Raw genomic sequence first — 16,165 nt, forward strand, 5'->3', positions numbered from 1 at the left:
TATGTAATAATAATAATAATAATAATAATAATATAATAAACCTTTATTTATACTCCGCTAACATCTCCCGAAGGACTCAGTGCGGCTTACAAGAGAACGTGCCCAACACAACAGTAAACAACAACATAACAAATACAACAATAAATAAACTCATAAAAAGAAATCAATAAGCATTAAAACAATAACAATACCCATTAGACAATAACGCCACGACGCATTTAAAATTAAGGCCGGGCCAAATGTAATGATTAATTTTTTAAAAAATCTTTATATGAATATATATATATATATATATATAAAATATATAAATAAAATGTAATAATATCTATATAAATAAAAATGTAATAATATCTATATAAATAAAAATGTAATGTTTGTTTGTGGGATATTATTATTAGTATTATATTGTATTACATTATAATATTATAAAGCCCCATGGAGGCTCCTTCTTTGGAAGCTTTTAAACAGAGCCTGGATGGCCATCTGTCGGGGGTGATTTGAATGCGATGTTCCTGCTTCTTGGCAGAATGGGGTTGGACTGGATGATGGCCCATGAGGTCTCTTCCAACTCTAGGATTCTATGATTCTATGAAATATTACATGTATATACAATATATTATATTACATTATCTATATAAATAAAAATGTAATGTTTGTTTGTGGGATTAACAGAACTCAAAAACCACTGAACGAATTGAAACCAAATTTGGACACAAGACACCTATCAGGCCAACAAGTGACCACCACTCATAAAAACATTGAAAAACACAGAAGAGACTTAAAAGGCCAAAAACCAAAACAAAAAACATTACAACGCATGCACAAAACCACATATATACACAAACACACATATATACACATATACACAAATATATACACACACAAAACACATATACAGAGACTGGGCCACAGCAACACGTGGCAGGGAACAGGTAGTATAAATATATAATATAATATTATTCATATTATATTGCATTACAATATATTATTATAAATATTATACGTATATAAAATGTATTATAGTATAGTATAGTATTAGCATAGCACAGGAGACAAGGTGAAACTGGCCCCGAGCAACAGTTGGTGACATCATACATAGTGACAAAATGGTCCAATTTTGTGACTCAAATTTTGGGTTATTTTTGTTAATGTAAGATCAGTGTAATGTGAATGTTTACATGTCATTTTGTGCAATGCCTGTGAATGTCACCTGATTGCATTAGCAGAGAGTGTATTGACACTGAGTCAAGCCTCTAATGAACTGTGAAGTTGTGACCCTGAGTGTGCCTGGAACGTAGGGAGGATCCAGATATAAGATTTCGTTTGTCCTTCTTACTTTGGTGCTTTCGTCTTGTTTCTGTTCTTTTTGGTTGGGCGTCAATGCGAGTGTGTGCTGTATATTTGCTCTACTCAATAAAGCTATATGTTTGCTTTTACTGAAGTCTCAAAGTGTCCATTCTTCTAAGCTTCAAAGCTTCTGTCACATTCTGACAATTTTCTCCGTTGGAGGCTACTTGGTCACCAACGTGGCCCTCAAACCAACCACCGAGACAGGAACGACGGAGAGAAGAAGAGAGGAGGGAATCAAAAGGGAGTGTTACCTGGGCTGTGAAAGAGGGGCGCGTTCCCGAAGCCCAGGTGCTCCCCGAGACCGGTTCCGGGTTCGAGTGGCGAGAGATCTGGGCCAGGATCTGCCCCGCGGAACCGGCGTGTGGCGAAGGCTGCTGAGGCTGCGGCGGTTGCGGGATGACGTTCGCGGGAGGCACCATAGCGCTGCTCCTGAAAGAGAGGAGGAAAGAGGAATGAACTGGGATCTCAAGCGAGGAAAGAATGGGACCTGTGGGAAAGGGGGGGGGGGGGGCAAAGGACCAAAGCATCCTCAAGCTTTTGGGTACCACCTGAAGTTCTCTGGAGGCCGAGAAGGGACGAACGTGCTTCCCTGGGAGAAGAGGGACTGGCTGGCCGGCACTGCGCTGGAAGAGATGGCTTTCGGTTGGTCTGCAAAAGACAAATGAGGACATGAAGGGAAGGGTTGCTTTGGAGCCCCCAAAAAACGTGGTGGAGTTTGGGGAAAACAGGCTTTGACATTTGGGAGTTGTAGTTGCTGGGATTTATAGTTCATCTGCAATCAATTTATAGTTCATCTGCAAACAATGATGGATCTGGACCAAACACTACACGAATACTCAATATGCCCAAATGTGAACACTGGTGGAGTTTGGGGGAAAGAGGCTTTGACATTTGGGAGTTGTAGTTGCTGGGATTTATAGTTCACCTACAATCAAAGAGCATTCTGAACGCCACCAACGATGGAATTGAACCAAACGTGGCACACAGAACTCCCATGACCCGCAGAAAATACTAGAAGGGTTTGGTGGGCATTGTCCTTGAGTTTGGGAGTTGTAGTTCACCTATATACAAAGAACACTGTGGACTCTAACAATGATGGATCTGGACCAAACGCTACACAAATACTCAACATGCCCAAATGTGAACACTGGTGGAGTTTGGGGAAAATAGGCTTTGACATTTGGGAGTTGTAGTTGCTGGGATTTATAGTTCACCTACAATCAAAGAGCACTCTGAACTCCACCGACGATGGAATTGGGCCAAACATGGCACACAGAACTCCCATGACCAAGAGAAAATACTGGAAGGGTTTGGTGGGCAGTGTCCTTGAGTTTTGGGAGTTGTAGTTCACCTAAATCCAGAGAGCGTTGTGGACTCAAACAATGATGGATCTGGACAAAAGTTGGCACAAATACTCAATATGCCCAAATGTGAACACTGGTGGAGATTGGGGAAAATAGATGTTGACATTTGGGAGTTGTGGTTGCTGGAATTTATAGTTCACTTACAATCAAAGAGCCCCTTGAGCCCCACCGATATAAATGGGCCAACCTTCCCACACAGAACCCCCAAGCCTTGAAGGGACTTCACCCTTGCATGCTCTCCCTCGCCTGCACATGTGCACCAGGCTGCCATGCGCTGAGCACACCAGCTCCACCCTCCCCTGCTTGGGGAGAGCAGATACAGCCCTCCCCTTGGCTGAGAGGCCGGCCAATCACAGCAGGAGGAGGGCTTTTGGTGGGAGGATTTGCTGTCTGTTTCCAAAAAGGAAGAGTGGGACAGGTGGAGAGATCTTCATCCTTCTCTGCCAAAGGGGTTCCTCAGACCACCAGAGATACATGTTTTCTGATAGTCTTTGGCGACCCCTCTAAAAACCCACTTGTGAACCCCCCAGGGGTCCCGACCAACAGGTTGAGGAATACTGGGTTATATGGTTGCTCCCCATCTCTTCAAAGCCGCCCATCATTCTGACCTGTGCTAATGCTGCTGTAGATTTCATTGAAACGAGGGTCCCGCTCTTGCCCAAACAGGGTCTCTGTCTTCTCCAGAGGTTTGCTGTGTTCGGGGCCACCGGGGGCCACTGGTTGAACCGCAGCCTGGAAAGTGAAGAATTATACAACGGTTACCAGTGTGGGACACATCTCACCACGCTAAAACAGTAATGAGACGTGCCGCATTATCACGGTGTGTCTGTGCCCTACACCACTGGAGAAATTACACTGCTTAGCCGGTATTGCACCACCTGACATCCGCTGGGAAGTAGCAGCCAATAGTGAAAGGACCAAGTCAGAGACATCTCCAGTTCATCCCGTTTGGGTCTCAGCCAGCACATCAACGACTTAAATCAAGAAATAGTTTTCTAAGATCTACAGAGACACTCATTGGAACACCTCAGCAAGCAAGAGTCCAAAAGTGGCAGGCTCAAATCAATGGCTGATACCAAATGAGTGACTCCACCCTGGGCACACAAAAGACGGGGTGACTTGGAAGGCACTGAACAGACTGCGCTTGGGCACAAGATGCAGAGCCAACCTTAAGAAATGGGGCCACAAAGTTGAGTCCACGACATGCGAGTGTGGAGGAGAGCAAACCACAGACTGCTTACTACAATGCAACCGGAGGCCTGCCACATACACAATGGAGGACCTTCTTATAGCAACACCAGAGGCCAGCTACTGGTCAATGGCCATTTAATACAATGCCAAGTTTGCAAACTTCGTGCTGTTGTGCCCAAATGGAAGAAGCATGCTCCTGTGGATCTGATTTCCACCTCTTAGTTAGCCTCAGTGGGAGAAAGACCTCAGTCTGAGAGAGTCCCCAGTGGGAGAAGGCCTCTGTGAGAGAATGTCCTCAGTCTGAGAGAGTCCTCAGTGGGAGAAGGCCTCTGTGAGAGACAGGCTTCAGTCTGAGAGTCCTCAATGGGAGAAGGCCTCTGTGAGAGAAAGCCCTCAGTCTGAGAGAGTCCTCAGTGGGAGAAGGCCTCTGTGAGAGAAAGGGCTCAGTCTGAGAGAGTCCTCAGTGGGAGAAGGCCTCTGTGAGAGACAGGCCTCAGTCTGAGAGAGTCATCAATGGGAGAAGGCCTCTGTGAGAGACAGGCCTCAGTCTGAGAGTCATCAGTGGGAGAAGGCCTCTGTGAGAGACAGGCCTCAGTCTGAGAGAGTCATCAATGGGAGAAGGCTTCTGTGAGAGAAAGCCCTCAGTGGGAGAAGGCCTCTGTGAGAGAAAGCCCTCAGTGGGAGAAGGCCTCTGTGAGAAAAAGGTCTCAGTCTGAGAGTGTCCTCAGTGGGAGAAGGCCTCTGGGAGAGACAGGTCTCAGTCTGAGAGAGTGGGAGAAGGCCTCTGTGAGAGAAAGGCCTCAGCCTGAGAGAGTCCTCAGTGGGATAAAGGCCTCAGTGTGTTAGTAGGCCTCTGTATGAGAAGGCCTCAGTATTAGTTCACCTCAGTGAAAGGCCTCAGTCTGGGAGAGTCCTCAGTGGGAGAATGCTCTGTGAGAGACTTATTTATTTACCATATTTAAATACCGCCTTTCTCAACCAATCAGCAACTCAAGGCGGTTTCCAAATCAGTACACATAAAATCGTAATACAGATTAAAACATGAAAAACAGTACAAACACAACAACACTAGGCCTCTCCAGATGATCTTAAAGTCCTTGATGGTTCGTAAGGGGAGAAGGCCTCACAGTGTGAGGTAGGTCACAGAGGGAAGCTTCTGTGTGACGTAAGCCTCACTATGGAGTGTGGTGGAGGCTCCTTCTTTGGAGGCTTTTAAACAGAAGCTGGATGGCTATCTGTTGGGGGTGCTTTGAATGCAATTTTCGTGCTTCTTGGTTGGACTGGATGGCCCATGTCTCTTCCAACTCTAAGGTTCTAAGGAAGTTATATTTGAAGGGAAAGCTTTTTCAGATGATGAGACTCTGATTTCCGAAGTCACAACATGGCTTTTGGAGCAACCTGTCGACTTCCGACAAGCATGCTCCTGTGGATCTGACTTCCACCTCTTAGTTCACCTCAGTGGGAGAAAGGCCTCAGTCTGAGAGAGTTCTCAGTGGGAGAAGGCCTCTGTGAGAGACAGGCTTCAGTCTGAGAGTCCTCAGTGGGAGAAGGCCTCAGTCTGAGAGAGTCATCAATGGGAGAAGGCCTCTGTGAGAGAAAGCCCTCAGTGGGAGAAGGCCTCTGTGAGAGACAGGCCTCAGTCTGAGACTGTTGACAGTTGCTTCAAAAGATGGGAGAAGAGGTGGCACTGATGGAGAGAAAGACTCAGAACTGGGCCAAGTTTCATTGCTCTCACCCCACAGGAAATGGGTCAGGGAAAATCTTTAAGGAACGCCCCTTGTATATATATTAAAAATTAAAACTTTTCAGAGGAGGCATTGTTTAAAGCAACAGACAATGCAGTCGCTGTTGTCCGTTTTGGGTCAAAAAGTTATTTAACCACTTTGCTCCCCTCTATTTTTATTAGTTTGATATTTATTTACGCAATGCCTTTGACACAAAATAAATAAATAAATAGCCCAAATAAATAACTCAAATCCTTCCCAGTTTACCTGCGTGTGGTCATAACTGGCCAAAGCCTCCCTTCCCGGGACCACGTCGAGCTCCGCCGGCTGAGTTGCCTGTTGCCTGAAATGTGAGTCGTTGGTTATAGAAAAACAAATACACAAATATAACTGAATACCCCTTTAATTACCCTGGGATCCATATTTATGTATTTATTTACAACAGGGGCCTCAAAAGGGGACTCAGAGCAGCTTACAAGACATATATAGATATTATATTATTAGCACAGTACAATAACAGTATTAAATATTACTATATTGTACTATACCATTATACTGTAATATTATTAGTAATATTACATATAATGTAAATATATATAATTATAATATCATACTATTATTGGTATTTTATTGTATAAATATTAGTATTAAATATTACTATATTGTACTATACCATTATATTGTAATATTATTAGTAATATTACATGTAATATAAAATATATAATTATAATATCATATTATTATTGGTATTATATTGTATTATAAACATTATATGTATATAAAAGGTAAAGGTTTTCCCCTGACATTAAGTCCAGTCATGTCTGACTCTGGGGGTTGGTGCTCATCTCCATTTCTAAGCCAAAGAGCCGGCGTTGTCCACAGACACCTCCAAGGTCATGTGGCCATTGGCAGGACTGCATGGAGCGCCGTTACATTCCCACCAGAGCGGTAACTACTGATCTACTCACATTATATATTACCATTATATATATTGCTATATAATACATATATATTGTGTTATATATATTACTATATAATATAATGTTATTATTATATATTACTATATTAAATAGACTCATAGAATAGAGTTAGAAGGGACTCTACCATGGTATTGGGGGAGAACAGACAGGAAGGAAGGAGAGAAGAAAGGAGGGAGGGGAAAAGGGAAGGAATGAAGGAGGGAAAAGGGAAATGAAGAAAAGAGAGAAGGGGGAGGGAAAGAAGGAGGGAGGGAGGGAAGGAGGGAAGGAAGGAGGTACTGAAAGAAGGAAGGAAGGAAGGAAAGAGGTACTGAAGGAAGGAAGAAGAGAAAGTAGAAAGGAAAGAAGAAGGGAAGGGAAGGCAGAAAAGTGGTAAAGAAGGAGGGAAGGAGAAAAGGAAATTAAAAGTGAAAGAAGGAAGGAAATAGGGAGGGAAGAAAGAAGACAAAGGAAGAAGTAGAGAAAGGGGGAGGGAAGGAAGGAAAGAGAGAAGGAAGGATGACACCAAAGAGTGAAAGAAGGAATGAATGAAAGAGGCAGAGAAGGAAGAAAGGAGAGAAAGGGGAAGAAAAAGGGGGGAAGGAATAGGTAGGTACCGCTCTTTCATAATAGTCCAGATATCTACCTCTACTTCGAAAAGTCTTACTATAGGCCACAGCAACGCGTGGCAGGGCACAGCTAGTTATATTATATTGGGAGAAAGGCGAGATAAAAATGAATAAAAGAAGTAAATATAAGATAACTGGGTAAATTTATAATAGAAAAGAGTTTAAATAAGTGACAAAATCCCATTTTGTGCCACTTTCCCCATTCCTAGAACAGACTCCCTTGGAGGGAGGTAGACTCTTCATCTTTGGAGATATTTACGCACTTGGATGGGCATCTGTCAGGAGTGTTTCGGTTGTGGATCCCTACTAGCACGGGGGATTGTCCTGGATGGCCCTTGGGGTCCCTTCTAAGGTTCTAAGTGAGGAAGTATTTTTTGCAGAGGGGAGAAAGTAGAGGCATCTCTCACCTGGGACCCATCTCCAAAGGCAAGTTGGCGCCGTGCCCCAGCGGGGGCCTCTGCATCGGGTTCGACAAGGAAGGCCGCGACTCCTGGCCGGCGTTCCTGGGGGGCCATTCGGGAAGAAAGGGCGGTCAGAGAGGGCCAACTCCCGCACGGATGAGAGAAGAGAGGGAGAAAAAAGAGTGCCCACATTCTGCCCATCGGGACACAGAGCGCTCCATTCACAAGCCAACCCAGTTTGGATCTGGAGGATGTTTGCCCTTAGTCTTAGCTCTTGGAAAGGGATTGGGCAACAACAGGGCATTAACACGTTAGATTCATAAGTTTAAGCCCATACCAACCCCCCCCCCCCTTTATGGAAATGGGATGGATGTGTATGTTGTTAATCGGAGAATGAACAAACTTAATGGCATTTTCTCATATCAAGCAGGGAAATAGAGGCACTTTTTTGGCTCAGGTTTCCCACTTAGCCTGGAAATAGGTCTGTGTCCAATATTAGTATTCATGGCGAGGGTTTTTCAGTACGTATCCTGCCACTTCATCCGCCCCGCACTCGGCGATTACCGTATATACTCGAGTATAAGCCGGGTTTCTCAGCCCCTTTTTAAGGCTGAAAAAAAATCCCTCGGTAATACTCAAATCAAAGTTATTTATTATTTGTTATTATTATTATTTTATTACATTTATTATTTTACTCTATTTATTATTGTTACATCAATTATTCACTCTATTATTATTATATCTATTATTTTACTCTATTTTTATATTATTTATTATTTTACTCTATTTTTATATTATATTTACTAACCATCCCCTGCCATGCGTTGCTGTGGCCCAGTCTGTGTATATATATACACACATATGTGTATATGTGTATGTCTTTGTGTTTGTGTATATATGTCATTTTGCGCATGCATTGTAATGTATTTTTTGGCTTTTTTAGTCCCTTATGCTGTGTTTTTCAGAGTTTTTATGAGTGATGATCTCTCATTGGTCGAATAGCTGGTGTCAATTCATCCAGTGGTTTTTGAGTTATGTTAATCCCACAAACGAACATTCCATTTTTATTTATATAGATGATTTTACTCTATTTATTATTTTTATGATTACATTTATTATTTTACTCTATTATCATTCTATCACATTATTTACTCTATTTATTATTATTACATTATTTCACTTTATTGTTGTTATTACTGCAATAACCCCCAGTGGCGCAATGCTGGCAGGACTGAAAGCCGACAGGTCACAGGTTCGAATCCGGGGAGAGGCGGATGAGCTCCCTCTACCAGCTCCAGCTCCTCATGCGGGGACATGAGAGAAGCCTCCCACAAGGATGATAAAAACATCAAATCATCAGGGCGTCCCCTGGGCAACATCCTTGCAGACGGCCAATTCTCTCACACCAGGACTTGCAGATTCTCAAGCCATTGGAAGGAACAAAAAAAATGTTGCATTTAGATTATTTTACTCTATTATCATTTCATAACATTTATAATTTTACTCTATTTTTGTTATTATTTATAATTTTACTCTATTATTATGATTACATTTATTTTGCTCTATTTTTAATAGTATATTTATTATTTTACTCTATTTATTGTTATGATTACATTTATTAGTTTACTCTATTACCATTTTATTACATTTATTTACTCTAGTTATTGTTATTACATGTATTATTTTACTCTATTATTGTTATTATTGCATTTACATTATTTCACTCTATTTATTATTATTACATGTATCATTTTACTCTATTATTGTTATTATTGCATTTACATTATTTTACTCTATTTATTATTACATGTATTATTTTATTCTATTATTGTTGGAAGGATACGTAAGCACATTTACACTGAAGAAGGTTAGAATAATGGTTTACTCAGAGTTGGAGAGTCTTCTCTTAAATTAGTTTTATGTACATTTACAAAAACATCTACCAATGCCTCAATTAATGTAATTGTATTGGTATCTATTTTTATTTTGAATTTACCCATATATGCTGCATTTCCCACCTTGGGCTTATACTTGAGTCCATGTGTTTTCCCAGTCTTTTGTGGCAAAATTAGGTGCCTTGGCTTATATTCGGGTCGGCTTATACTCGAGTATATATGGTAGCTAACTAAAATTTAAGAACTCTGAGATTTTAAGAACTCTTAAAATCAAGAAAGTCAAGAGGAGTCAAGAAAGGGGAGAGGGGGGTGGGCCCTGCTTTCTGGGGAGGAAGAGCAGGTTGGCCCTGGCTCCGGGTACGTACTTCACGTTGGTGTTGGTACAGATGATGTACTCGATCTCGTCCGAGTACGGATTCTGGAAGGTGAAGGAGCTAGTGCGCATCCAGAGCCATTCTCGGTTCTTGGACCGGAAGCGGAACATGACGGACAGAACCTGGCCTTTTAACTTTACCACCTGGAAAAAGCGTTTGCGGACGCGGTCAACGGACGGGCAGAGAAACCCCGAGATTGTGAAGCAACCATGCATTACTTTTGAGGGAGAGGGAAAGGCAAGGACGGAAAACTAGAAATCCCCTTCGTCACTGGCTCAGTTGGCACTTACAAACACCTCCCCCCCCCCCAGAAAGACTATAAAGACCACAAAGCTGCAGTTCAATATAAACAGGTGTGTCTGTAGCTTAGTAGCCTCTGTCTGTGAGAGAGTCCTCAGTGGGAGAAGGGCCTCAGTGTGTTAGTAGGCCTCAGTGTGCGAAGGCCTCAGTATTAGTTCGCCTCAGTGGTAGAAATACCTCCCACTGAGGCCCTTCTCCCACTGAGGACTCTCTCAGACTGAGGTCTGAGAGAGTCCTCAGTGGGAGAAGGGCCTCAGTGTGTTAGTAGGCCTCTATATGAGAAGGCCTCAGTATTAGTTCGCCTCAGTGAGAGAAAGGCCTCAGTCTGAGATAGTCCTCAGTGGGAGAAGGGCCTCAGTGTGTTAGTAGGCCTCTGTATGAGAAGGCCTCAGTATTAGTTCGCCTCAGTGGGAGAAAGGCCTCGGTCTGAGAGAGTCCTCCGTGGGAGAAGGGCCTCAATGTGTTAGTAGGCCTCTATATGAGAAGGCCTCAGTGTTAGTTCACCTCAGTGGGAGAAAGGCCTCAGTCTGAGAGAGACCTCAGTGGGAGAAGGACCTCAGTGTGTTAGTAGGTCTCTGTATGAGAAGGCCTCAGTATTAGTTCGCCTCAGTGGTAGAAAGGCCTCAGTCTGAGAAAGTCCTCAGTGGGAGAAGGGCCTCAGTATTAGTTCACCTCAGTGGGAGAAAGGGCTCAGTCTGAGAGACTCCTCAGTGGGGGAAGGGCCTTAGTGTGTTAGTAGGACTCTTCAGTATTAGTTTGCCTCAGTGGTAGAAAGGCCTCAGTCTGAGAGCGTCCCCAGTGGGAGAAAGCTTCTGTGTGAAATAAGCCTCGGTATAAGATCTCCCATAACTAAGGTTTGGCTAGTTACATTTCCTGCACATGGATTTAAGGTGGTAATGGTTATGGGGGGTGGAATGCAGCGGTGTGAATCCCACCAAGAGTAGAACCTCCCCCTAGAAGAATGAACACTCTGCTCCTGGTCTGGGAAATAGAAGGCCATAAAGAGATTATTACTATGCAGGGCCTTGGTACAAATGCATGCCTGGCTCACTTTGAGGGGATGAAGCACTGGTGACGGAATGGGTTTACCTGTTGGAAACTGTCCTTCAAGAGCTGCTGGTCCTCAGGGTGGCAGAACTCCACAATGTCCTTCCCTAAGAGTTCCTGGTGCAGAAGAGAGGCGTGGAAACATCAGCATCGGCTCCCGGGGAGCCCAAGCACAACCACATTCCTCCTGTCACAACTTCCAGGTCAATGAGCATGTAATTTTGTTCCTTCCAATGACTTCCAAATTTCCATACATTTTACATACACACTGCTTTAATTACTGTATTTGGTCGGACAATAGTCACACTTTGTATCTCTAAAAAGGGGGGAGGAGTTGCAACTATTACCTAATAAAAAACAAATCTGACTTTGATTTTCTAATTCTGTTGGGAGGGAAAACGTGAAAATGTCAGAAATATTCAAAACTAGGTATTTTTAATTACAAAAATGTGAGTCAAGCACTGAAAGGGTTAAAGTCAAAGCTGCAGTTCAATATAAACAGGCGTGTCTTTAGCTTTGTGGCCTCTGTCTGTGAGAGGTCTGTGTGGGAGACCCTTAGTGTGTAAGTAGGCATCTGTATAAGAAGGCCTTGGTATTAGTTCACCTCAGTGGGAGAAAGGCCTCAGTCTGAGAGCGTCCTCAGTGGGAGAAAGGCCTCAGTGTGTTAGTAGGCCTCTGTATGAGAAGGCCTCAGTATTAGTTCATCTCAGTGGGAGAAAGGGCTCAGTCTGTGAGAGTCCTCAGTGGAAGGGACTCAGTGTGTTAGTAGGCCTCTGTATGAGAAGGTCTCAGTATTAGTTCATCTCAGTGGGAGAAAGGCCTCAGTCTCAGAAAGTCCTCAGTGGGGGAAGGGCCTCTAAGTGTTGGTAGGCCTCTGTATGAGAAGGCCTCAGTATTAGTTCACCTCAGTGGGAGAAAGGCCTCAGTCTGAGAGAGTCCTCAGTGGGAGAAGGGACTCAGTGTGTTACTAGGCCTCTGTATGAAAAGGCCTCAGTATTAGTTCACCTCAGTGGTAGAAAGGCCTCATTCTGAGAGCGTCCTCATTGAGGGAAGAGCCTCAGTGTGTTAGCAGGCCCCTGTATGAGAAAGCCTCAGTATTAGTTCGCCTCAGTGGGAGAAAGGCCTCAGCCTGAGAAAGTCCTCAGTGGGAGAAGGGACTCAGTGTGTTAGCAGGCCCCTGTATGAGGTCTCAATATTAGTTTGCCTCTGTGGGAGTAAGGCCTCAGTCTGAGAGAGTCCTCAGTGGAAGAAGGGTCTCAGTGTGTTAGCAGGCCCCTGTATGAGAAGGCCTCAGTGTTAGTTCACCTCTGTGGGAAAAAGGCTTCAGTCTGAGAGAGTCCTCAGTGGGAGAAAGGCCTGTCTGTGAGCGAAGACATCACAGTGTGAGGTAGGCCTTAGTCTGTGAGAGAAGCTTCTGTGTGAGGAAAGCCTCAGTATGAGAAGGCCTCGTGAGTGAAGCTCCAGTGTGAAGGTTGAACTTTATTTGTGTCACGGAATCCTTGTTCTTGTAAATAGTACAACTATATTATTTTACTAGAAAGAAAAGCCTCCTATGGAAGAGATGACATTGGTCTTTGTGTTTTTGTCCTTTTATCATTTTGGGCTACTGGTGCTGGGTCACGCCGCTACTAATAAGTTACTCTGCTGTGCATTTATGAAGAGTTTTTTGTTAATAAGCCCACTCGCCCAACAAAAAAATACCCCTCAGAGACAGGAGGACGAAGAAGAGGGATGATCCGGCCTCAAACAAACAGGTCCGTTTCCATTTGTTTTCTAAAGTGCCTTGCCTCAGAGGAAGGAATTGCTCCTTCCTTCATTCCTTCCCTGAAGGCAAGTCAGTTTACAAAATCTGAAATGGAGCTCTTTGAAGAAAGGAGGGAAGAGCAGGGCTCCAGAAATCCCCTTTTCATATTTGTTAGAGAAAGAAGGAAGGAAAGAAGGAGGAAATCAGCCTCGAATGGCTCTGCGACTATTATGCGAGGAACACAAAAAAAAGAATTCGCTACTCCCAAAATGGGGTGCAACTATTATATAAGGAAATATGGCATTGATAGCACCTTGCCCTTTAGCTTGAGGATCCCAGACCCTTGGGAGATACTGGACACTTTATGTCCAGGATTGAGATCAGTGTGGCGTAATGGTCTCAATGCTGGAGTAGGCTTCCAGAGGTTAGGTCCAAGCACCCACCCAGCCATGGAAACTTGCTAGGCAGCCCTGCATTGGACAAGTCACATTTTCTCCGTCTTCCCACCTGGGGTTGGTAGCCAACGGTGGCCACGCAGCGGTGGTCCACAAAGGTGAAGATCCCGTCGGTGTTGTGGCGGGAGATGAACTCAGTCGGCTGGCAAACGGTGTTCATGTCGGCACAGCTGGGCGAGCTGGTGACCTTGCGAGGAAGAGAAAGGGCCAGAAACCAAGAATACTTTAGTAGCTTGGGTGTTCAACAAAGACTCTAGTGACCATGGTTTGAATTTGTTGTCATGCTAGGATGCTTTAAAGTCAGAACAAACATGCAACGGACTTACCTGCAGCCTGCCGATGGCTACCAGGCAAAATTTGCTTCCCTGGCCGGCGTCCGGGTCGTCATCTGGTAGCGAAACACCTGGGACAGAATCAAAGAATTCTAGAGTTGGAAGGGACGCCAAGGGACATCAAGGATCCAAAGCCGGGCAGATGCAACATCTGGAGAGAGATCTCCGGAGTGTGTTTACCTGCGGGCGGCCAGGCCTTGATGTATCCTGTACAATGCACCACAACAAAATGGGGTTCACCTTCCTTCACAGCTCCCAGACCATTCCTGGACAAGAAAAAGTATGTGTGTGAGAGAGATAGACCACTATTTCTTCCTTTTCGCCTCACTTGCTGGGCCTCCCCACAAAACTGTCCCTTCTCCTCTTCATACCTGCATCGGTTCCTGATGAAGCTGAGGCGGTTCATGGAGACAGGGTCGACAGCGGCTGTGCCACACCTTTGGAGGAGGAAAATGAAGCCAATGTTCATTTGAGGACAGAGGGAAAGAGCCAACATGGTACAGCATGTCTGAGTGTTAGAGCCTCTTTTCACAACAAACTTACACGGAAGTTTCACACAGTAGCTTTTTACACATAGCAACCTTCACACTGAAGTGTCACATGTGATGGCCCTCAACCTGGGACTTCTCTCACTGAAGCTTCTAACAACAGGCGTACCTCACACTGAGGGCTCTCTCATACTGACACCTCTCTCACACTGACGCTTACTAACACTGAGCCCTACTTCACACTGAGGTCTTTCTCCCAATGAGCCTTCTTACACTGAGAGCTCCCTCAGAATGATGCCTCTCTCACACTGAGGCAAACTAACACTGAGGTCTTCTCATACTGAGACTTACTAACACACTGAGGCCCTTCTTCCACAGCCCTCTAACAGACTGAGAGTTCTCTCAGTCTGAGGCTTTTCTCCCACTGATGCGAATTAATACTGAGGCCTTCTCATACAGAGGTCTACTAACACACTGAGCCTTACCTCACACTGAGGTCTTTCTCCCACTGAGCCTTCTTACACTGAGAGCTCTCTCAGAATGATTCATTTTTATTTATTTATTATTTACAGTATTTGTATACCGCTTTTCTCACCCCGAGGGGGACCCAAAGCGGTTTACACATAAGTAATGGCAAAATTCAATGCCAAATTTCAGTTCCAAAATTCAATGACTCTCACACTGAGGCCTACTCACAGTAAGGCCTACTAACACACTGAGGCCCTTCTTCCACAGAGACCTCTCACAGAATGAGGGCTCTCTCAGACTGAGGTCTTTCTCCCACTGGGGCCTTCTCATACAGAGGCCTACTAACACACTGAGGCCCTTCTTCCACAGAGACCTCTCACAGAATGAGGGCTCTCTCAGACTGAGGTCATTCTCCCACTGGGGCCTTCTCATACAGAGGTCTACTAACACACCGAGGCACTTCTTCCACAGGGACCTCTCACAGACTGAGGGCGCTCTCAGACTGAGGTCTTTCTCCCACTGGGGCCCTCTCATACAGAGGTCTACTAACAGACTGAGGCCCTTCTTCTACAGAGACCTCTCACAGAATGAGGGCTCTCTCAGACTGAGGTCTTTCTCCCACTGGGGCCTTCTCATACAGAGGTCTACTAACAGACTGAGGCCCTTCTTCTACAGAGATCTCTCACAAAGTGAGGGCTCTCTCAGACTGGCCCACTGGGCCACTAGGGCCTTCTCATACAGAAGACTACTAACAGACTGAGGTCCTTTTTCTAGAGAGACCTCTCACAAACTGAGGGCTCTCTCAAACTGAGGTCTTTCTCCCACTGGGGCCTTCTCATACAGAGGTCCTTCTTCCACAGGGACCTGTCACAGACTGAGGGCTCTCTCAGACTGAGGTCTTTATCCCACTGGGGTCTTCTCATACAGAGGCCTACTAACAGACTGAGGCCCTTTTTCCACAGAGACCTCTCCCAGACTGAGGGCTACTAAGGCACATCTGCTGATACAGAACTACACCTTTCAGTGTCTGACTCATATTTTTGAAATTAAAAATACCTAATTAATTTTTAATATCTCTGGCATGGTATAGCATGTCTGGGTGTTAGATTAGGACTTTGGAAAACCCAATTAGCCATCATAACCTTGTACGAATCACCCTCTCCTCAACGTCTTGATAAAACTTTGGCCTTAGGGTCAACACAAGCAAGATGAAAACAGCATGAAGAGACAAGGTGAGGATTCGAACCCAAATCAGGTCCAGTGGTCCTTACCTCATGCGGCATATGAAGGACCTCCGGGAGCCCATGCACATCCTCATGGATTGCTGGCCTTCCTTCTTGACCGTCCCCGTCTTGAGATCGAGAATACGGCCTGAGGAGGACCAAAAGAAAAATGTGGCCAAGGCATTACCCAGAGGGGCCGTCACGATGCTCAAAAGGAGGAT

The 16,165-nt window shown here is 44.6% G+C and overlaps 1 protein-coding gene across 4 annotated transcripts in view; it reads right to left on the minus strand.

Annotated features, from left to right (window-relative positions):
- Positions 1–16,165, minus strand: part of ARNT (aryl hydrocarbon receptor nuclear translocator) — a 40,148-nt gene that overhangs the window by 5,742 nt on the left and 18,241 nt on the right. For all 4 annotated transcript variants that reach the window (XM_067472349.1, XM_067472348.1, XM_060758063.2 and 1 more), the window contains 12 exons: positions 15,993–16,092; positions 14,137–14,202; positions 13,946–14,031; positions 13,760–13,836; positions 13,486–13,620; positions 11,277–11,351; positions 9,879–10,030; positions 7,625–7,720; positions 5,897–5,972; positions 3,323–3,446; positions 1,899–1,998; positions 1,602–1,779 (listed from right to left, as the gene is read on the minus strand). In XM_067472349.1, coding sequence (XP_067328450.1) covers positions 1,602–1,779; positions 1,899–1,998; positions 3,323–3,446; positions 5,897–5,972; positions 7,625–7,720; positions 9,879–10,030; positions 11,277–11,351; positions 13,486–13,620; positions 13,760–13,836; positions 13,946–14,031; positions 14,137–14,202; positions 15,993–16,092 — 1,265 coding nt within the window. The remainder of the gene's footprint in view (positions 1–1,601; positions 1,780–1,898; positions 1,999–3,322; positions 3,447–5,896; positions 5,973–7,624; positions 7,721–9,878; positions 10,031–11,276; positions 11,352–13,485; positions 13,621–13,759; positions 13,837–13,945; positions 14,032–14,136; positions 14,203–15,992; positions 16,093–16,165) is intronic.

The sequence above is a fragment of the Anolis sagrei genome, chromosome 12, assembly GCF_037176765.1.
Source record: "Anolis sagrei isolate rAnoSag1 chromosome 12, rAnoSag1.mat, whole genome shotgun sequence".
NCBI classification, from domain to species: domain Eukaryota; kingdom Metazoa; phylum Chordata; class Lepidosauria; order Squamata; family Dactyloidae; genus Anolis; species Anolis sagrei.